Below are 20,709 nucleotides of genomic sequence, written 5' to 3'. Positions count from 1 at the left end.
AAGGCCCGGCCCGCTCTCTCCAGTCTCCTAAAGATTCCGCAGCTGCCAGCAGCTGCGACGGGCTCTGGGCCTGAATTCTACCAAGAGAAAACTACACAATTTTTATAATTTTATAAAAGTTTATCATTTTTATCTGACATTTCCAAAAAATCTCTGAATCTAAACCAGGTTCTATCACCCTCGTTCTCCCTTCCAACCCAACTAGAGAGTGTGGGTGGATTGAGAAAGAACAGAAAAGAAAGATCAAAACTGTGACAAGCCTCTGACAACATTTTAACTTGAAAATTGCCTGCAAATGGGAGGCGTAATCCCATGTGGGCAGATGTAACTCAGGCGTGTGTCTGCTCAGTCTCCTCCACAGCTCTTGACAAACACCTGGGAGCCACGTCCCTGGACTCGACCGCGGGTCTTGGAAAGATGAACCCCCGTCGGCCGGCCTGAGGCCCAGTGTCCCCGGCACGCTCCGGGGCCTCACCTGCTGCCGCCCCCACTGACAGCACCCCTGCCCCGCTCCCCCGACTGCCCCAGGCCCGCGTCACCCGCGGGCGCTCAGGAGGTGCTCGGAGGAACAGAGTCAGGAGATGGGCTCCCGGCGGGCCTGCTCCTTCCCACCCGAGCCCGCTCTGGGCGCTTCCTGGCCGTTAGACGCCGGTCCAGGAGGCAGAAGTCTCTGTGTATCTCTTAACACACACGCACACTTCCCTGGGCGAGGCAGAGACGCATGGATGGTTCTGCATCCAGCCTTTCCTCCTGGTGGGGGAAAACCCTTCCCTCAGAGAACACGGGCTCCTCATACCCGTCACCCGTCCCCGCTGCCCCGGAGTCCTTCTCCAAGCCCGACTCACGGGAGGGCAGGGGCCTGTCGGGGAGCTCTGCCAACTTGCCCTTTCCCCTCTGGCGAAAGACGGGCTGTAGCCAGAGCCCCTCGAAAGGTGCCTGCACACCCAGGCTCCGTGCTCTGCGCGTCCAGCCCTCTCCTGAGAGTCTGTGAGTCATCCGACGTTCTCCCGACCCTCCCAGCCCTGCAGCCCGCCGGGCTGGCCCACCGCGACAGCCGCTGCTGTGAGGGGCGCCTCGGGGTGGGGGCGGGGGTGGGGGAGGGGAGGAGGGGGCCGTGGTCATCCGACTTCGGGTAGCGCGCTTTCCACTTTCCAGAGGAGAGGGGGCCCCGAGGGGCGACCTGCCTCACCGCAGGGTTAGGCCTCCCACGTTCCTTCTCCCCTAACGCGGCCTCCGCCACGGGCACAGGCTGTCCCAGAGCTCAGGCAGCGCGTGGGTCCGGCACGGAGCCCGGGGAGAGCGCTCACCACGGCGACAGCCCCCGGGGCCGGCCACGCTGGGGGCGTGCGTGCCTGACGGGCCAGGGGGTGTCCTCGGCCCAGAGCGCCTTCCCGACGCGCCTTCCCTGAGGGCCTGGTGTCGAGGCGGGCCGTTCCTCCCGCCCACGCCGTCGACCAACCCCCGAGTTCCTGTTTCTCCATCCCAGCTGCGAAGGCCCGCTTCCAGCTCTGGGGTCCCACGCCCAGCCCGGTGGGCCGCGGGGTGGCCTCTCCTCGCCTCTCACTTCCCAGGCCGCCCTCATCCCGGCGCTGCCGGGGTCTGTCTCCAGAGCTTGCCCCCCGTTGGTACAGGCATAACGGGCTGGCCTGCCCGCCCCCCAGAGCAGGCTCCCGGAACCCAGCTGTTTTAGCAAGAGAAAGAGGCCTTCCTATAAACGGGAAGTGTTGCAGAGCTAGGTTTTTCAGGGGGAAGAGGGCCCGCCTCTCATGGGGCAAGTGAAGCGCCAGGACCCCGCCTGAGCTGGGCTCACAGGCTCCCCTGGGAACCCTGGCGACACTCACCACAGAGAGGGCTGGACTCTGATAGAACCCCATGCCTGGGACAGGCTTGCAGAGGCCTGCTGCCTACCCCCGGCCCCGGGAACGGCCAGGACAGGCCCGAGGGGCCCCGGGCTTCGAGCAGCCCCGACGTGGCGCCCAGCTGCTTGGCCCAGGGCCGGCAGGCCTCTGCAGCCCCAGGGCTGGGCCGGGCCTCACGGCTCGCTGGTGCTGCTGTCGGGGTGACTTTGCTTACGTACGTGAACGTTACACACGTTCGTGTGCACACACGTGTGTGTCCTTATACAGCCAGGGCGTGACACACGCATCCGTCTGTCTGTGTACACGCACATACAAGCGGGCTCCCAGTGGGGAGCAGGGTCACGCCGCCCCGGGACTGCCCCTGCGAGGGCCCGGGGCTCAGTCGTACCTGAAACGTCCCGAAGCCCGGCTCTGTTCCTCCGCAGCCCAAACCTTTGCTCCCCCGAGGCCTCAGCTAAAGGCTGGAGGGACAAGCTTTCTTCTTTCGGCCTTTGTGGGTCTCTCCGTGGCCTCCCCCCCAACTTGGTCAGGAAGATTCAGCCTTTGTGCTCTTGGCCGCCTCAGGCCCCAAGCCGACCACCACTCCGCCCCCTGCCCGCAGCCGGCACAGGCCAGCGTGGACGGCGTGGGTGGGGTGGGCCGCGCGGTGGTCTCTGCGGTTCCGGTCCTGGCTGTCCGAGAGTGCCCCTGGGAACCGCCACCGTCCGCGTCCACCCACGTCTCTGCGGCAGGGGCTCGGGGGTCGGCCTGCGTCTCCTCTCTGTAGCCAGCCCGGAGGACCTCTGATGGGTGGGGCCGTGAGATTCCGCCGACGCGAGCCCGGCCTGGTTGGGGTCCTCACACACGCATCTGTTCAGTAGCAGCGGAGATGAGCAGTGCAACCCAGGGAGCAGGGAAAACAAGGAGCGGGCGGCTATCAGGTCTCATGTCTTCAGCAGAGCGGTGGGAACATGGCGTGATTTCGTAGTTTCCGGTCTGGTTGAAATAGTTCATCCAGGTTTTGGATTTCACGGTCAGATAAACCTGGGGTTTTTAGGTCACGTCTGCCATTTACAAGCTGGGGGCTGGGAAGGTGCTGAGCCTCTCTGTTCAGAGGCGGTCTGCTCTTTCTGCTGTCCCGGCACCTGTCCTCCCGGGGCTGCATGAGGGTCCCCTGCAGCTTCTCCTGTTCCGTCTGGGCCTTGAGTGTGCCTCTGCCTGGCTCTCCCTGGGGCAGCCTGCTCTTCCCGGCCGCCCCCCACCCCCTGCTCCAGGCTTCTCCAGAACAGAAGGGCGGCACCTACTCCTTGGTGGAGGGGGGCAGGGCCCAGAGACAGTGTCAGAGCAGGAAACCCCCCCTGGTGGGAGCAGGGAGAGGGGGTAGGGAATGACTCCAGGGGAAGGCTGTGTAGTCTATCCACACCCCCCATCGATGCCAGATTCCTGTGGCCACAGGGAGGGGGCGAAGAAGGCTGCGAGGGTGTCAGGGAGGCAGGAGCCTGCTCCCCATGCTGAGGGGGCCTGGGGGGCGCCTCCTTCCTTTGGGGGTGCACATGGACGTGTGGATTTTGCTGCAAGCAGACAGCCTGCTCCCTGGGAGGAGGGGCACCCTGGAGCCCACCCACCCACCACGGCCCCAGGCAGGCAGGCCGGCAGGCCTTCTGCCTCACAGCTGCAGCACACACCCATGGGCGTGTGGTAGGCCTGACTGTGGGCAGGGGAAGGAACTCAGACACCATTCTCACCGGACAAGCTTAAAACACAATGTGGCTCATTTTTATTTTATCTCAGAAAAAAAAACAACAAAATATTCCCTTCAGAAGGCAAGGCAGTTAGAGAGGGCCTCTGCCTGGGCGGCTCGGAGCCACCTAGACTCAGCCCTGCCGGCCAGCCCTGACTGCCTCCCTGCACCCCTGCCCTGATCCCCTCGGCTACAACCCCCGGCCTCGAAGGGGACGCGCGCGGCCGCTCAGGGCAGTGGGGGACGCCTGGGGCCAGGTTTGCAGCAGGACTGAAACAGAGCCAGCAGCCAGGGAGGGAAGGTAAAATAAAAATCGTTTCCTCAGGCTTTCCTTTTCCCCTGGGAAAAAACAACAACAGTCCAGCCACCACCAAGCGCAGCAGCTCTGAACCCTTGGAAAGCCTGGGGGGCGGGGAGGGGGAGTGTGGCAGGGTGCCCTTCGGGGCCACTTCCCAGCCTCAGGCCAGCCGGCCTGCTCTGCGGGGACTCCAGTGCTTCGGGGGCTGGGGGCCGGCGCTGGCCTGGTGCAGGGCCGCCCCGTGGGCTCCAGACCCTTCCCGCTGGGCCTCATGCTGCTCCAGCCGGCGGGGGGCTCACTCCTCGGTCCAAAGTGGGAACCGACCACAGAAAGGGGGTCTCCGCACATGCACTCTGCTCCCAGAGCCACTGGTCCTCCCAAGCGGGAGAAGAAAGTTCCTTCCCTTCCGAAGGGCGGACTCGGCGGGTCCTCAGGATACTCCCGCTCCGCCCCGGGGGCCCCTGGGGCCCGGGGACTCTGGGCGCCCGCCCTGGAGCTGCGCGTCCCGCTGGGACCCGCTGAGCAGCGCCAGGGCGGGGCCGTCGGGCCGGGGGGCGCTGCCGTTGGCCCAGACGCCGCCGGGCGGATGGCCGTTGAGGCGGAGACCCACGCGCTCCGCGTCGTGAGCCGCCAGGGCGCGGCCGCCCGCCTTGCAGGGCTCGCGCCGCTGCCGCCGCCGCAGCAGGTGGCGGCGCAGGATCCTGCGGAAGGTGTGGCGGAACTCGCGGATGCGGTAGGCGTAGATGAAGGGGTTGACCACCGAGTTTCCGTGCGACAGGACGATGGCCAGGTACATGAGCCAGGCCGGCGCGTGGCCGCACGAGGGGCAGAAGAAGGTGAAGCAGTTGATGACGTGCAGGGGCAGCCAGCACAGGGCGAAGAGCCCCACGATGATGGCCAGCGACTTGGCGGCGTGCACCTCCTTCTGCAGCGTGGAGCGCGCCCGCTCGCCCGGCGGCGGCGGCTGGCTCTCCGTCTGCTTCAGCTGCCGCCGCGCCGCCAGGAAGATGCGCAGATAGACGCCCAGCATGAGCAGCAGCGGCACCAGCACGCAAGCGAAGAAGTTGTAATAGACCATGTAGCCCATGGGCACCACGTCCTCGAAGAGACAGGCCACCTGGCCCTCCCTGCAGACCTGGGAGCCGTTCCGGCCCTCTTGCTGACTGCAGTTGTTCCAGCCCAGCATGGGGGTCAGGCCGATGGCGAAGGACAGCACCCAGCAGACGGCGATGATGCCCTTGGCCCGCGCGCCCGTCACCAAGCCGTTGTACCTGGGGAGAGGGGACGGGCGTCAGAGGGGAGCCTGGGCACCCGGGTAGGAGGGGCCCCGCTCCGGCACCCGCCCCCCGCCCCGCCCACCGGCTCAGGGGTCTTGGACCAGGCGCTTCGCTTCCTGCCTCCCGGCCTGTGTCCTCTGATGCCTGCCGTCCTTGACTTGGTTTGGTTTGAAGGAACTAATGTGACTTGGGAAGGGGGAGGGGAGAAGTTATAACCTCCATGTCGATCTTAGGCGCTGCTAGAATGGATTTCCCTGGAGCGTGGGAACGGCCAGCAGGCTGCTCCCTGGCTGGGGACAGCACCTGCCAGATCCAGCCTGTCGTAGGGTCACACCTCCTGCGCTCCGTGCTGTCCGTCTCCTACTTGACCTGGGGGTCCCCAGAAGCCCCCCACCCCAGGACAGGTAGCACAGGCGGGAACGGGAAGGGTGGAGGTCCCAGGCCAGATGAGATACTCATCTCCCTTCCAAATCCACCCACAGCCCTCTGGAGAGAGACGAGGTCAGGATGTCTTAACATCTGCACAGCAGCCTCCACACTCAAGAGGACGCAGTCGCTCGAGACCGTAAGGTCCAGAGAGGAGACGTAATCTGGCCCGAACCGCTTCTTACTCCGGAGGGCCGCACTCGGGCAGAGGCCGGACCCGCCGGCCCAGAAGCTGATGCCAACAAAAAGAGATGGCAGGGACTTCCCTAGTGGTCCCGTGGGTAAGGCAGCAAACTCCCAACGCAGGGGACCTGGGTTCTATCCCCAGTCAGGGAACTAGATCCCACGTGCTACAAGAGACCTCGAGTAGCCAAATAGATCAGTTTAAAAAAAAAAGACAGCAGAGATTTTAAAGAACAGGCAGTCAAGAAAACTCATCTCCCAGAATGAGGAGGGCGACCTCAGTGTTCTGTCCCTCTGAGCCTCAGTTTCCTCGTCTGCAAAATGGGACTCAGAACGCGGGGCCTGGAGCACTGTCCCGTGAGGGCAGAATCGAGAGTCAGTGGGTGGAAACCATAGGCAGGTGGGTTCAGGGTACGGGAGCTGTTCACAGGAGACACGGGCCACCTCAGGCAGGAGTAAGCCTCCTGTCATTGGAGGCAATCAAGCAGAGGCCAGCCTTCTCACCTGCAGTCCCAGCGTGCAGCTGCTGAGGGAGACGAGGCTTACTGACATTCCCCGAGTGAACCCGGGGCCCAGCGTGACAGCTGCTGGGAACACGGGTTAAAGAGCCCGTTCCATCCAGCTGTCTCCATGCAGACGAGGAAACCCGGGAGAGGAAGTCTGCCGCTGCAGGCTGTGAAGGAAGCCCCTCCTGGGGACAGGAGCAGACACGGGTGGCACGCGTCTGGGCAGAGGATGTCTGGAGGAGGCCCGGCCCCGCCCTCCCGGAAGGCGGCGGGCCGGGGGCAAGGGCCCAGCTCCTCACCAGGCTTGCTTCTCTGCCTTTTGATGTTTTAATATGTGCAGTTCTTATTTAAGGAGCACCCAGACAGATTAACCTTGTTACTCAAGAGAAAGCCTCTTAGGCCGAGAGCCCTGGACCCAGGCTCCCAGGGGACCGGGTCAACGTCTGGGCTCAAATGGGGCGCCACGCTCGCGCCCCAGCCTGGCCCAGCAGCAGCCCCGGGCTGTGTCTGTGACTGAGGCGGTCTCGTCCTGCCCCGCGGGGCCTCAGACAGCCTGCCTGCCGGGCGGAGGTGTGCCCAAGCCAGCCAGGGCTGCGCGGTCCTGGGGGCCCCCGTCTCTCCCACTGGGGGCTTACCCTGTGACCCATCGTACCGCCCAGTTCTCGGTGGGATTCAGTGCCAATCTGCCCTTCAGTCAGGAGAGAGCAGAGCTCTCCCAGTCATCCAGAGGCGCCGTGGCCCGCGGCTGAAGCCCACCCTCCCTCCCAGGTGCAGGCAGGCCTGAGCCGCCTCACAAGCCCCGTGGGCCGTGCACCTGTCCCCTCTCCCTGCCCAGGGCCCGTCCGCAGGCTCCTTCCTTCCCCGGGGCGTCTGTCCAGGCGGGACCCCCGTTACACCTGCCCCCCAACGCCAGCACGCATCCCGGGGCGCCCCCAGCAGACTCGGCGTCATGCCCTGCAGGGAGCGCTATCTCCATTGCCCACTCAGAAGCCAGGGCGCTGGGGTCTGCCCTCTGGGGCGATCCAGCACCCGGGCCGGGACTCTGCGGCCCCACGGGGAGGCTGCTGCCCGGGTCTGGAGAGAGCGGTTGCCGGGGGCTGACGAGAGAGGAGGGAGGCGGCCCTGAAGTGCCCCCAAGAGTCTGTCTGCTGGGGACGCGGAGCGCGCCCGTCCCCACCTCTGGGCAGGCTCTGCCTTCGCTCAGCAGGGCCCATGCACACGGGAGGCGCATGGAGATCTTTCTGAAGCTGCATTATTTTTTTTAAAGAGAAATTAACAGTGAATGGTGCAGGCCTGGGGACGGGCACCTTAGAGCATCGTCAGAGGCTGGACTTCAGAGCAGCCAGCGGGCCTCCTGAGCGGAGCAGGAAACAGCACACGGGCTGGGCTGGCTTCCGCTGGAGGGGGCAGGGACGGGCGTCCCGAGCCAGGCAGCGGCCCCAGAGCTGCCAGGAGCTCCAGGTCCCGCCTGCCTCTGTCTCGTCCCCCTCACGCCCGGCCTGTTCTCGGGCGCCCCAGCAGACAGCATCCCACGCCTTGTCCCTCGGCCCCGGCGTCCTGGGTCAGGAGACACTTGTCCTTGGGAGAAGCTGCTAACGTCCTCCTGGACAACAGGAGGGTCACAGCCGCCGCCGGGCACGCCGCCGGCTGGGGACGAGCGGAGACGTGAGCTCACACCCTCTGGCGGTGGTGGTGCCCGGCCCCGGAGGGACGAACATCACCTCCACCGTCAGCCCGTGGCCGCCTGACCCGGGAGCCAGGCCGGCCCCTCCAGAGCCCTGCCTCATGGAGCTCAGATGGCTGAGGTCAGGGTGGGACTAGGCCCCGTTCCTGAAGGTCACAGGGCTCGGGAGGCAGGTGGGAGGGGTGGCCAGGCCCACAGCTCTGAGCCTCCAGCAGCTTCAGGAAGGCCTGAATCCCCATCCACCCTCCTGCCATCCTCCCACAGGGCCCCACCTGTGGGGCCAGTCCACTCACTGGGCCCCTGGAACCGATGAAAAACAGGCCCAAAGAGGGGCAGCGGACTCCCCACCGTCACACAGCGCGGGCCACCCACTTGCACCAGGGAGGTAGGCTGGGACTTCTGAGTCTCAGAGAACAGACAAGAAAAAGAAGCCACGGGCCTCTCTGTTGCGATCAGCAGCCCTGACCGCCCCCAGACCCGCTGTCCCTTGCTTGAATCAGGGCCACAGCGGCCCTGGCCTGGAAGGGGACGTCAGTCAGACCAACCTCTGTGTCCTGGACCAGCCTGGACTCCAGCCCGCCATTCAGGCTGGTCCTCGGTTAGGGCCGGGGTCGCCTTTCCTTCTGATGAGGGTCCTAGGTTCTCACGGGACGCGGGCGTCTGCTGTCCCCCAAGAGCCCTGGGGGCAGTAACGGCCGCCTGAGCAGGGGGCCGGCGACAGGCGTGCTCCTTCCCAGACCCGGTCCTGCCGTGCTGCCAGCTTGCAGCGTGGCCCCGGGGGCTGACGCTTCCGTCGCTTTCCCACCCGCATGATGAGAGCAAACGACCTCTAAGCGCACCCTCAGGTTCCACACGCACCCTTTCCACTTGCTCATCGAGCCTCTGCCCCGTGCCAGCCGGGGCGCCCTCAGCCCAGCGTGGGGCTGCTCCGGAAGTAGGCGCCACCTGTGCGCATTCACCACCTCCCTCGGGCCTGCCGCCGTGGAACGGAGGGGCAGGGAGGCCGGGGGCTGAAGCCCCCGGCCTCCCTCAGGGGTGGGGTGGGGAGGGACGCGCTTCCTAGCCCGGCCAGGGTGGCGGTGGTGTGGGTGGAGGCTGCATTTCAGTGAACTCAGCCTCGGAGAGAGTCTTTGTTTCCACAACACTTGCCTGAAGTCATTTCACAAGTTTCACCAGGAAAACCCCACCGGGGCGGAGAGCACCCAGCGACTGAGAAACACAATTTGCATAGAGGTCCAAGTGACTCACAGGCACCAGGCCAAGTCACTTCCCTTCGGGGTCATTTCCCTAACTGCAAACTGCAGGCTGGCCCGGAGGGGCTGGAAGAAGGCGGCTTCCAGCGGGGCCCTGTGGTTTCCCGTGGGGCCCGCCCCACCCCAGCATCAGCTGCGTGAGGGGAGGCTCAGACGCAGCCACCCCAGGCCTGGACACACGGGTCACCAGGAGCTGCAGCACGGCAGCCTCTCCCAGGTAGCCCTTGGGGTACCAGCCTGGCCCAGCCCACGGCGATCAGCCGGCGTCGCACAACTGCTGGGCAGCCCCACGGCCCCGTCCCCGGCTCAACACCCTGACACCAGACCAAACCCTGACCCCCGAGTTCACCCTGACCCCGGGTTCACCCTGATCTTGGTTCACCCTGACCCCTGAGTTCACCCCGACCCCCGAGTTCACCCCAATCCTGGGTTCACCCTGATCCTGGTTCACCCTGACCCCTGAGTTCACCCCGACCCCCGAGTTCACCCTGACCCCTGAGTTCACCCTGACCCCGGGTTCACCCTGATCCTGGTTCACCCTGACCCTGAGTTCACCCTGGTCCCTGAATTCACCCCGACCCCCGAGTTCACCCCAATCCTGGGTTCACCCTGATCCTGGTTCACCCTGACCCTGAGTTCACCCTGACCCCTGAGCTCACCCCGACCCCCGAGTTCACCATGACCCTGTTCACCGTAATCCATGAATTCACCCTGACCCCGAATTCACCCTGACCCCTGAGCTCACCCTGACCCCTGGTTCACCGTGACCCCCAAATTCACCATGACCCCTGAGTTCACCCTGACCCCCGAGTTCACCCTGACCCCCGAGTTCACCCTGACCCCCGAGTTCACCTTGACCCTGGTTCACCCTGACCCTGGTTCACCCTGACCCCCGAGTTCACCCTGACCCTGAGTTCACCCTGACCCCCGAGTTCACCCTGACCCCCGAATTCACCCTGACCCTGGGTTCACCCTGACCCTGGTTCACCCTGACCCTGGTTCACCCTGACCCCCGAGTTCACCCTGACCCCGGGTTCACCCTGATCTTGGTTCACCCTGACCCCTGAGTTCACCCCGACCCCCGAGTTCACCCCAATCCTGGGTTCACCCTGATCCTGGTTCACCCTGACCCCTGAGTTCACCCCGACCCCCGAGTTCACCCTGACCCCTGAGTTCACCCTGACCCCGGGTTCACCCTGATCCTGGTTCACCCTGACCCTGAGTTCACCCTGGTCCCTGAATTCACCCCGACCCCCGAGTTCACCCCAATCCTGGGTTCACCCTGATCCTGGTTCACCCTGACCCTGAGTTCACCCTGACCCCTGAGCTCACCCCGACCCCCGAGTTCACCATGACCCTGTTCACCGTAATCCATGAATTCACCCTGACCCCGAATTCACCCTGACCCCTGAGCTCACCCTGACCCCTGGTTCACCGTGACCCCCAAATTCACCATGACCCCTGAGTTCACCCTGACCCCCGAGTTCACCCTGACCCCCGAGTTCACCCTGACCCCCGAGTTCACCTTGACCCTGGTTCACCCTGACCCTGGTTCACCCTGACCCCCGAGTTCACCCTGACCCTGAGTTCACCCTGACCCCCGAGTTCACCCTGACCCCCGAATTCACCCTGACCCTGGGTTCACCCTGACCCTGGTTCACCCTGACCCTGGTTCACCCTGACCCCCGAGTTCACCCTGACCCCCGGCACAGCCCCTCATGGGTGCGGCCCTGCACGAGGCACCCCCGGGAGTAGGACTCACCGGAGCGGGATTCGGATGGCGATGTAGCGGTCAATGGCGATGGCCAGCAGGCTGAAGATGGAGCTCTGCGTGAGCACCAGGACGAAGCAGGCGAAGAAGAGGCAGCTGTGGCAGGCGGCGCAGAAGCCGGTGCTCAGGGTCACGGCGAAGGGGATGGCGAGCACCCCCACGGCGATGTCGGCCGCCGCCAGCGAGGCCACGAAGTAGTTGGTGACGTTCTGCAGGTTGCTGTTGAGCCACACGGCCCAGCACACCAGCACGTTGCCCAGGATGGCCAGCACGGCGATGGCCAGTTCCACCGCGATGTACACCGCGAAGCCGGGCATGGCGCGCGCGGCGGCCGGCGGGCGGGCTCAGCGAGGACGCGGGCCGCGCCAGCGCTCGGTCCATAGCTGCGGCGCGGCCGGCGCCGCCCAGGCCCCGAGCCCCTCTCCGCAGGAGCCGGGGTGACCCTGCCGTCGGTCGGGGGCTCCCCCAGCGCTCTTCACCGCCCACGGCGCGTCTCCAGAAGGCAGGCCCCCTCCAGGCGCTCCGGCGGCATCTCTCAGCTCTGCTTCGGGTCCTGAGACGCCTGCCAAGAGAGAAGGCTCGTGAGCAGCTGGACCTCGGGGCACCGCCGGAGATACCCGGGCAGCCGCCCGCCGCCCACCCCCGCCAGGCAGGCACCGGCCCGAGGATGACCCACCGTGCCCCGGCCCTCCCGGAAGGCGGGGGTCAGGTCAGCCCGAGTCTTCTCCCAGAGGAACCAAGACCTCACAGAGGTGAGTCGCTTCTGTGGTCCCCCCTCCCTGCCCCGGGCTCAGCTCGCTTCTCGAGCCTTCTGTGGCAGCCCCGCCACCCCTTCCCTGGAAACCCCGGGTCTGCCGAGACCGCCCTCCTTGCTCAGCCGGCTGGCTCCATCCTTGAGAGCCGGGAGCTGCCCAGAGGCCCCGCGCGCTCCCACCGCTGGGCGCCCCACTGGGAGTGCAGCCGCGGTGCGGGAGCGCTCGGAGGGGGCCCGCCCCCCAGCAGCCCCCGCCCGCGGCTGCGCGTCCGGGCGGGGCGCTCCTCAGCCCCGCCCGCTGCCTCCTCCCACGCCCGGTCCCAGCCGGCTCCTCCGCCCGCGGGGGGAGGCACCGGCAACTGATGGGCCTGTCTGGGCCTCGGTTTCCCCACTGACACAGCGGGGAGGCTGGACCCCCGTGATTCTATGAGCAGAAAACGAACACGCGTGAAACAGCCCCCCCCCCCCCGAGTCAAAATATCCTGGTGTCAAGAATCCGGGACAGCACTCTGCAGAAGCAGCCCGCCTCCCAGGGACCCCCTGAGCTGGTGGAACGTCCCCGCTCCCCCTGCCACTCAGAGGCCTCTCTCCGCTGCCTCTGCTTCCCGGGCACATTCCCTCATGCCGCCCCGCAGGGTCCCCCGTGCCAAGCCCACCCTCCTCCCGCCCAGAGCTCCCCTACCGGGGCTCCAGGTGCGCACGGCCAGTGGTGGCTGCGGGCCACGGGGACAGGAAGCCGGAAGGTGCCCGCACGTGGGCTGGGGGCTGCCCCGCCCTCTCTCCTCAAGGCTGCGAGGGATCAGATGGACAGGCCACCTTGGGAGAAGGCCACTCGTGGCCCCTGGCTGCATTCAGAGGGCCGGGTCACCTCACCCCGTCCAGGAGGTGCTGTGCTGCTGCGACAGAGGACCCCCCAGCTTCCTTCTGACCGCCCCCTGCTTCCAGCAGTTGCAGCCGGCGGTGGGCACCCCGTGACCCAGGGCAGGAGAGAGGAGGCGGGGCCCCCGACAAACCGAGGGGTCCCTGCAGCCTGCGGGGTCTCCCAGCCGCCACGAACAAGTCCTACCGAGCCCCTCTTGCCCACACGGCACGTGCTGGCCAGCGGCTCACAGCGCAGGCCAGCAGCAGAGCAGGGGCCGACCGAGCCTCCCGGTGCCGCCTCGGGCCACACGGTGTCCCTTGCTGCAATCCCCCGGGGCGCTTGACCGCTGAAGCCCCGCCTCCAGGTCTCGCCGTCCTCCCACCGCAGGGAAGGGGCAGGCTCCCCGCTGGAGGGCCTCCCGGGTCCAGTGCCGGGCCCCGGGGACTTGTGTCCCCCCACCAGTGAGCCGCCGGCCTCCTGCCGACCCCCTGCCATCCTTCTTGCCCTGTCTCAGCCCCTCCCGGGGAAGCTGCGTTGGCAGTGCGTGGCCCACACTGGAAGCCTGACTCGGCCGGGACCACTTCCCAGACCAAGGGCCCCGGGGCCGGCTGACCCGGGCCGGCACCACGATTCTGGGGAGCTGAAGCTGGACTGTCCGGGCCCACCGCCTGGAGCCCCAGCACCTGTGTGTGGATGTTGGCTGACCCGAGAGCCAGGATGCTTGGCCCAGAAGGGCCTGGGGACCCCTAAGCCAAGCCCTCTGGTGAGCACCTCCCGGACCGCTAATCTGCAGGGCGTCCCCATCACCTTCTGCACCCGGGGCACCCAGGCCTCACGGCACTTGGGGCCAAGCTGGAGCCACCCTCCTGCCGTCCACCGGTGGCCGGGGGCGCCCTCCCGCCCAGGTCCGCTCTCGCGGAGCCAGCGAGCCCCTGCGCCCCGGGCTCCCATCTGCCTCCGGCTGCTGCGAGCACAGCCCTGGCCACACAGACTGCCGGGCGTCGGCCAGACCCGGCCCTCCAGCGCCCAGCAGAGCACGCGAGGAGCGCCCGGGGCAGGCGGGCTGGAGGCGGCCGCAGCATCCCGGCCGTCAGACCGCAAGTCAGCCTGGGCCCTTTGCCGAACTTTGCTGGGCATCAGTGCTCCTGTGATGGCCTGTTTCAAGCTGCTCCTGTGTCACTGACAGGAACCGGGAATCAACGCGCACAGCTCAGGAGAACCAGGCTCCAGCCCCCCGCTGACCACCCAGACCTGTGTCCCCCGCCGGGACCACCCCCTGGGCTCCACCCCAGAGCCCAGGCTCGGCGGGCCTGCTGGGGAGCTCAGGAAAGGAGGCTGCAGGGGCCTCGGGGCCCCCATGAGCCTTGCTGGGGAAATGCCCATGGAAAAACGGCAGCAAGGAGGCTTCCTGGGGCCTTGGGCTCCTCCCCGTAGCCCCACCTCCGGAGGCTTCCCAGAGCCACAGGAAGGTCAGAGGCCCCGGGGCCCGGGCCCAGATCTGGCAACTTCCTGTCCCTCTCTGTTGGCCCTCGTTAATCCTCGAGTCATCTGTCGCTAGCCAGGAGGGGCAATTAAGTATTAATGATGCAGTATTTCCTCGTGATCGTCGCCGGCCAGGGACAGGGCAGACGGCAGGAGCCATCCACGGCAGGCCAGAGTCACGTGCCACGTGCCGGGGAAGCAGCATGCTGAGCCTGGGGAGGGCAGCCCCACGGGGTTCCCCGGCAGACAGGCTCCATCCAGCCTTCCTCCTCACCCTCACCAGCCTGGCCGCTCTGATTAAAACCTCTGTGTAATCACAACCCACACGTTTCCCGGCTCCTGGTCAGTCCCACCGGCGAGGCTTTGTGTACACACGCCCAGAAGGCGGGCGGCCCCCCAGGGCCCGCTGGACGGAGCGCCTGGCAGCGAGCACACAGCTCCCTACACCCGCCCCCGAGGACCGCGCAGGCCGGGGTACCGCCTGGCCTGTCGCAGCCACGCCGGGCCTCTTCCCGGGCTCCAGGCCCCAGCCTGAGACCCTCCACCACCTTCTCAGCAAGTGTTTCCGAGAACCTGACCCTGTGCCCAATAGCGCCCCGCCTGCCGGAGCCCAGGGAGCCCGGTGCCAGCTGCTGCCCGGCCTGCGCCCACGGCCGGGGTCTTAAGGCACTGTGGTCCCGGGAGGCCGTCCCCAGAGCTGCCGCCCACCCTGGTGTGCGGGTCACGCCCCACCTCCAAGACCTCAGGTCCGCTCAGAGAGGCTGCAAAGCGCAGTTTCAAAGCACAGGAGGAAAATTAAGGGTGAGAAAGATGAGCAACCGGTGGCCACAACACAGGCTGATTCATTCCAGAAGAGACGGAGGCAATCCAGTAACCGAAACGACGATCAAGTGTACTTAGGGTCTTCAGAGCAAGAAAGGAAAGGCATCCCTAAAGAAGAACAAGAATCCCTGGCAGCGATGAGAAGGACGGGCAGACACCAGCCAGACATGAAACCCTGGAAGTGAAGCACAGGGGGCCCGAGAGGCACACAGCGCAGCGTGCGGTGTGCCCACGAGCTGAGAGCATCAGGGGCGTGAGCACACACCGGGAATCGTCGCCCAGGCCTCACAGAGCAGGCGGTCGAGAGCCTGAAGGTGGCAACGCCGACATCTGTCTCACGGAGGGGGCTTGGTGGGCAGCAAGAGCGGGAGAGACAGCCGGGCAGCTGGCTTCTCTCCAACCGCGAGCCCCTCACTGGCCTTTGGGGGGCCCCGAGTCTGGGCACGAGCCCCCCTAAGCCCCCAGGGTCCTGGGACCCGCCAGGCCCCTCTCCAAACCCACCAGCAGAGCAGTGACTCCAGCGCTGCCTGGAGGAGCCAGGGGGGGCCTCTTCTCTCCGGCCCTGCAGGGCCGCCAGCCCGAGGAACTCGGCCAGCGATCCCTCCCTCCCCCAGGGCCCCCAGGGGTGCAGCTGCAGTCCCCAAGCGGGTGCCGGCCAGCAATCCCTCCCCCAGGGCCCCAGGGGGTGCAGCCGCTGCTCTCGGAGCCTGAGGACAGGATGTGGGCAGGGGCAAGGCTGAGGGCGCTGCCTGCACTGGCCCCCGCCCCACGGGCCCTCCCCGCAGCAGGCCCTGGGGCCACATAAAGGGCCCGTCTCCCTGCTGGGGGCCTCGGGCCACTTCCCCATCCCCTGGTGTCCAGGCCAGACGCTGGACAGGCTGCGGAGATGGCACCCCTCGACCACCTCCCCTGACACCCCGCTCCAAGGGGCCACTCCTCACACAGGGCCCTGAGTGCCCACTCCTCCAGCCCACGCTCCGAGACCCGAGCCAGGGATGTCATCCCTGGGGGGTCTCGGCTCCCAGACCCCTTCCAGGTGAATTTTCAACTGGCAGGACCAGCTCCTGTGCTTGAAGAGGGCAAGGTGGGGGGGTGCTTTCCAAATGGGGACAGACTGTAGGGGGCCCGGCGTGGGAGCTGGCGGGGGCTGGCCTGCTCAAGGGGCAGTGCCCAGGGCTCTCGGAGGCGTCCACATGGGGGCTGGGGGGAGGCAGGCACCCTTCTGGTGCTGACGCAGCTCTGTGGGTGGATGGGGGTGGGTGGGCCAGAGCGCCGGTTCCCTGACCCCTCAATGGCCCCCCATGCCCGCCTGGGGTTTGCAGAGCTACTGAGGGGCCAGAGGTGGACGCTCCTGCGAAGACAGGCAGACCTGGGGGGCGTCAGCGTGGAAACCACCGCCCTGCCGGCAGGGGAGGCAGTCGGGTGGCCCCTGCCTGCCTCTGCCTCGCACACCCCGAGGCCATCTCTCTTCCCGGGGACGGATGGCTGGACCGACGGGGGCGACAACTGAGGCTGGAGCAGCAGAAGGACCCTCCCTGCGCAGCAGGTTCTCACACGCCTGTCCTGCAGGAGCGTGCACGGGCCGGGACCATCTGGAAGAGTGCTCCAGGGACAGGTGCGGCTCAGGCGTGTCAGAGAAGGCTCGGGGGGGCCTGGAAAGCTGGAGCATCCTGCCTCCCTGACCCCCACCCCCTCTGCCCCTAGCGGGAGGGCAGCCCCCCTCCACCCAGCCCCTCCCACGCCCTGTCAGGATCCTGTGGCTTCCACGCCCAGGGGGCCCTCCCATGACTGGGGGAAGGTATGGGGGGACCCCGGCCCCTCCCCTGCCAGCCCTGCCCGGGAGGGGAGCAGTCTCCCAGGAGGGCTTCTCCCAGCATCGCAGCTCCGAGCTCCTGCCGTCCCTTCAACTTCCAGGGCAAACCCTCCTGGGGCCGCCTGCACTCCCCAGGCCCAGGGGCTGGAGCTCATCCTTCTGAAGTTCGGCTTCAGAAGGGGTCTCCTCGGGGTCGCCGAATACACACACCTCCCAGAACATCTTTTCAAGTCAGCCTTCAAGCCCTTGCCTGCTCTCTGGCCCTGCTGCCCTGGACTCTCACGGGTGCAGAGATTTTAGCAGACAGCAGAGGCCATAAGACCAGTCCCAGCTCACAGAGGCAGGGGTCTCAGGAGTCAGGCAGGTCAGATGGAACGAGAGCGGCTGGCAGCTTTCACATCAGTGCTGTGAGCCCCGGGGCCACGGCCCTGCATGGTGGACGCTGCCTCTGGGGCCCCGCAGTTTGCAGGGTGCGATGCCCGGGAGCCAGCGCCTGCTCCCCACCCGCCGCTCGTCCACCTGGCCTTCTGCTGACAGCAGTCTCTTGTGATGAGACCTCTTGGGGCTCTGGGTCTCTTGGGGTTCCCCAGCCCTGCAAGCCTAACAGCCTCTGCTCAAGCACAGGCCCCAATCTGTCCACCCCCCCGAGAGCCCCAAACCCGAAGCCCTGAGCACACCATCCCGCATGTTTCACAGGATAAGGCAGATTGGCCGGGGCAGGAAGCCCAGTGAGTGGATCCAGACCAGAACGTTTGGATGTTCAGGCCTCGCAATCTCGGCTGCCCCTGAAGCCGCCCACGGCCCCCGTGAACTGCGGCCTCCTAGGGGGCAGACTGGGGGACATCCGGGGACCTGCACGTCCCAGGCCCACATGAGAAAGGAAGCGTGCGAGCCCACACACACTCACCTGGCCAAAGTCCTGTCTCCCGCCGGCCGTGTGCGGGGAGTCCTCCGCTTTCCCAAAGCACTGAAGAGGGAGGCCGGGTCAGCCCAGAATACGGTCTGCTCTAAGGGGACGGGCCAGTGGTCCAAGAGACATCCGGGACCTGGGAGAGCCCGGGGACCTCCAGAGGACCCGGGTGGAGCGAGGAGGAGCGGACACCTCAGGATGGGGCCTGGCCCCCCGGGGCATAGCCTCTCCAGCCCACCCCAGAAGGAGGAGCCCCTGACACCACCCCACCTGCCCGGCCTGCTGTGCGCCCAAGAACTGTCCATCTTGGGCCCTGGGCCGGAAACCCCGGGGGCAGCCCGGCTGGGCTTGGCGGTGACAAGGAGGATCTAAGGGAGGGTGCAGAGGCTGAGGGGGGGCATCCTGGGATCCCCGCGGGAAAGGGGCACAGATCCTGCGGGTGGACGCAGGCCCCGGGCCGCCTGAGATGGGAAAGGGGAGCCGGCTCAGGGGGCCAGCCCCGCCGTCCCCCAGGGGTCAGCTGAGTCCAGAGAAAAGGGGGTGGGGACACGCCCTCCGCTCCCAGCTTCTCTCCTCTCCCCCGCGGAGCCCTCGGCCCCCGCCTTCCTCCCATTGTACAGTCGGGGAAATTGAAGTCTACCGCGCGGTGGCCGCGCCCCAGCGCAGACATCTCCGCTCGCTGGCCCGGGCCAGCCCCCCCACCCATCCCCTGGGCACCCGGAGCCAAGCCCCTCGAGGGTCGCCACCGTTCCCGCCAGTCCCGCCTCGGCTCAGGGCGGTCCCGGCGGGCCTCCAGAACGGTCCCCACCCCGGCCTCCCCCGGGGCCGGTTCCCGCCACCAGCGCCCACCGGACGCGCCCGCGCTCGGCCGGCGCTCAGCTCCGTCCCTCGCCGCGCCCTAGGCGCTCGGACGCCGTCCGCTCACCCAGCCTCCCCAGGACGCCGGGACGCTCGGGTGCTCGGCCGGTGGAAGTCCCGACTCGCGGGGGCCGCCCGCCCCGCTCCGGCCGGCCTCTGCGCCCCCCGAGGGCTCGGCGAGGGCCCGGAGCCCGGGCGCACCACGGCGCCCCCGCCCCTGCCGCCGGGGCCGCGCGCTCTAGCCCCTACTCCTCGCCGCCTGCCCTGCGCGCCTTCCGGTCCAGCCCGGGGACGGTCCGGAGGAGTCCGCGCAGCGCCCCCGACCGCGCTGGGGAGCCGGCGGCGCGCCCGAGCCGCCGGCGGCGCGCGGACCCCAGCCCTCGAACCGGCTGTCGGAGCGGCGGGAAGAGACGCAGCGGCCGCGCGCCTGAAGGAGGGGACCTACGCCGCCCGCGCTCCCGGCCCGATGACCCTGGCCGCCCGCCTGCGACCCCAGACCGGGGGCCCCCACTGACCTGCTGCTTGAGAGCCGGCGCCCGCGGTCTCGGCGTCGCTGGGGCTCCGAGTCCGCCCGCGGGCGCCCCCCGCCGGCGACTTCTAGCCCCGCGCGGTCCGCGCCCCGCCCCGCCGCCAGCCCGCCCCGCCGTGCGCGGAGCCTGGGGTGCCTCGTGCGGCGGCTCGTGCCCCCCGCGCGCCCTCCACGCTCCCGGCTCCCGCGTCCGCTCAGGCCACCTGCCTCGTCCCCTCCGACGACTCTCTCGGCCCGGGGCGCAGGCCCGCACTCGCTCCCCTCCTGCGCGAAGCCCCCGGTCACCGTGTCGCCAACGGGAAGTGCCCCGTGCCTGCTGCCCTCGGCCCTTTCCACGGCGCCCGCTCCGGAAGGAGAAAGCTCAGCCTCAAACCAGGGTCCTGGGGCTGGTCCCCAGCCTTGCTGGCGCTTCCCGAGTCTGGCCGGCAGTGCGCTGGTCCAAGATTGGCCTCTAAGAAGCCGCCCCCATTCCAGTGACCCCTCTGAGCCCTCCCCAGGTCAGGTCCTTCCCCCTCCCCAACTTCTCTGAGCAAAAGGAGGAGGAGTCACCTTCGGCCTCCTCGACCCCCTGGGATCTCAGACTTCGCCCTGGGAGCCCTCCTTCTGCCCGCCTCACAGATCCAGGGTTGTGTGATTCCGCATGGGAACGCCCCACGCCCATCTGTCTCCAGCTCAGCCACTCAAGGGGACCCCCCTTCCACCCTGACTCTGGACAGACACGGGGCCACCCCAGTTCTGAGCAGGACAAGCCGCTCCGAGGCCGGGGTGCCGCTGCCAGACGTTCGCAGGAACCCCAGGGTGGGGGCGCTGTTTGTTGGCCCCCCTGGGTGGAGGCCGGGTTGGGGGGGCAGCTGTCTCTGCAGCAAGCCCACAGGCTCAGGGGAAGCGCGGGAGGGAAGCGGGGGCTCCTCCGTCCGGGAGTGCAGCCTTCCCAGTTCATCTCCAGCCCCATTCGGCCAGCGGGGACCCCGCTCCTGTCTCCGCTGATGTCCAGTGGCCCCCTCCCCGGGCACAGGAGGGGTGCTGGGAAGCCGGATGGGACCCTGAGACCTCGGGGTGGGGGAGATGCGCGGGAGCGCGTCCCCGTGACCCCGCCCCCGGCTCAGCCCCCCGCCCCACCCCCAGCCCGGCGCTGGTCCAGCTCAGCTGGCTCCCTCTGCCCCGCCCCTGCACTCACCTCCCCTGCCGGCTTTGGGGGGCCCCTTGCCTCACCTGTAGAGTAGGGCTGTTGTCTTTCTGTCCTGCTGCCCCCGGAGCTGTCAGACCACGAAGGACCACCCTCCAGGCCCCGGGCTTCCCTCCCTGGCTTCTAGGCCCTCCCGTGGGACAAACTTCTACAGGGGCAAAACCCTTCCGCCCACGCATGGGCCCGAATTCACTCAAATCCTCACTCGACAGACATCCAGGGAGTTGCTGGCGAGTCGCCTGGGGCCCAGATGAGTCGGCAGGGTTCATAAGGCGTGGACCACACTCCGCTGACCCCAGGTCACGCTCATCCCCAAGCGTGGGTCCCCAGTTCCCTTCCGGGGCCCAAACCTTCCTGCCCAAACTTCCGCAGGTGTGGCCCGGCCCCAGCAAGTGCCCAGGGGCTGAAGCCAGCCCCGTGGGCCAGAGGGCCAAAGCCCTCGGGTTTCACCCGCGGGGCCCAGAGGGAAGCCCCTCCTCTGCGTGGGTGCCCCAGGCCTGGGGTAGCCATGTCCTC

At 67.5% G+C, this 20,709-nt stretch overlaps 2 protein-coding genes across 7 annotated transcripts; one reads left to right on the top strand and one right to left on the bottom strand.

The window, feature by feature from the left end:
* Positions 1-3,612: 3,612 nt before the first annotated feature.
* ADORA2A (adenosine A2a receptor) lies at positions 3,613-19,043 on the bottom strand. 6 transcript variants are annotated; one of them, XM_065904155.1, is made up of 5 exons: positions 18,546-18,567; positions 17,891-18,081; positions 17,618-17,774; positions 10,969-11,539; positions 3,613-5,148 (listed from the first exon to the last, which is right to left on the bottom strand). In XM_065904155.1, exons 4-5 carry the CDS (start codon positions 11,292-11,294, stop codon positions 4,308-4,310), a joined length of 1,167 nt encoding a protein of 388 aa, XP_065760227.1. In that variant the 5' UTR covers positions 11,295-11,539; positions 17,618-17,774; positions 17,891-18,081; positions 18,546-18,567; the 3' UTR covers positions 3,613-4,307. The 6 variants fall into 6 exon arrangements, with proteins under 6 accessions (XP_065760227.1, XP_065760228.1, XP_065760226.1 ...); XM_065904156.1 differs by lacking the exons at positions 17,891-18,081; positions 18,546-18,567 and adding an exon at positions 18,994-19,043; XM_065904154.1 differs by having other exon boundaries at positions 17,618-18,081.
* Positions 11,293-19,462, top strand: LOC136146026 (collagen alpha-1(I) chain-like). Its single transcript, XM_065904847.1, has 14 exons — positions 11,293-11,414; positions 11,536-11,686; positions 11,798-12,086; positions 12,367-12,474; positions 12,677-12,903; positions 12,958-13,740; positions 14,423-14,549; positions 14,632-14,821; positions 15,180-15,248; positions 15,381-15,617; positions 16,307-16,512; positions 16,602-16,695; positions 17,407-17,974; positions 18,314-19,462. Exons 1-14 carry the CDS (start codon positions 11,293-11,295, stop codon positions 19,460-19,462), a joined length of 4,320 nt encoding a protein of 1,439 aa, XP_065760919.1.
* Positions 19,463-20,709: the final 1,247 nt, after the last annotated feature.

The sequence above is a fragment of the Muntiacus reevesi genome, chromosome 13, assembly GCF_963930625.1.
Source record: "Muntiacus reevesi chromosome 13, mMunRee1.1, whole genome shotgun sequence".
NCBI classification, from domain to species: Eukaryota; Metazoa; Chordata; class Mammalia; order Artiodactyla; family Cervidae; genus Muntiacus; species Muntiacus reevesi.
Note: the sequence above shows the minus strand (reverse complement) of the source record. Positions and strands in the feature narration are given on the sequence as shown.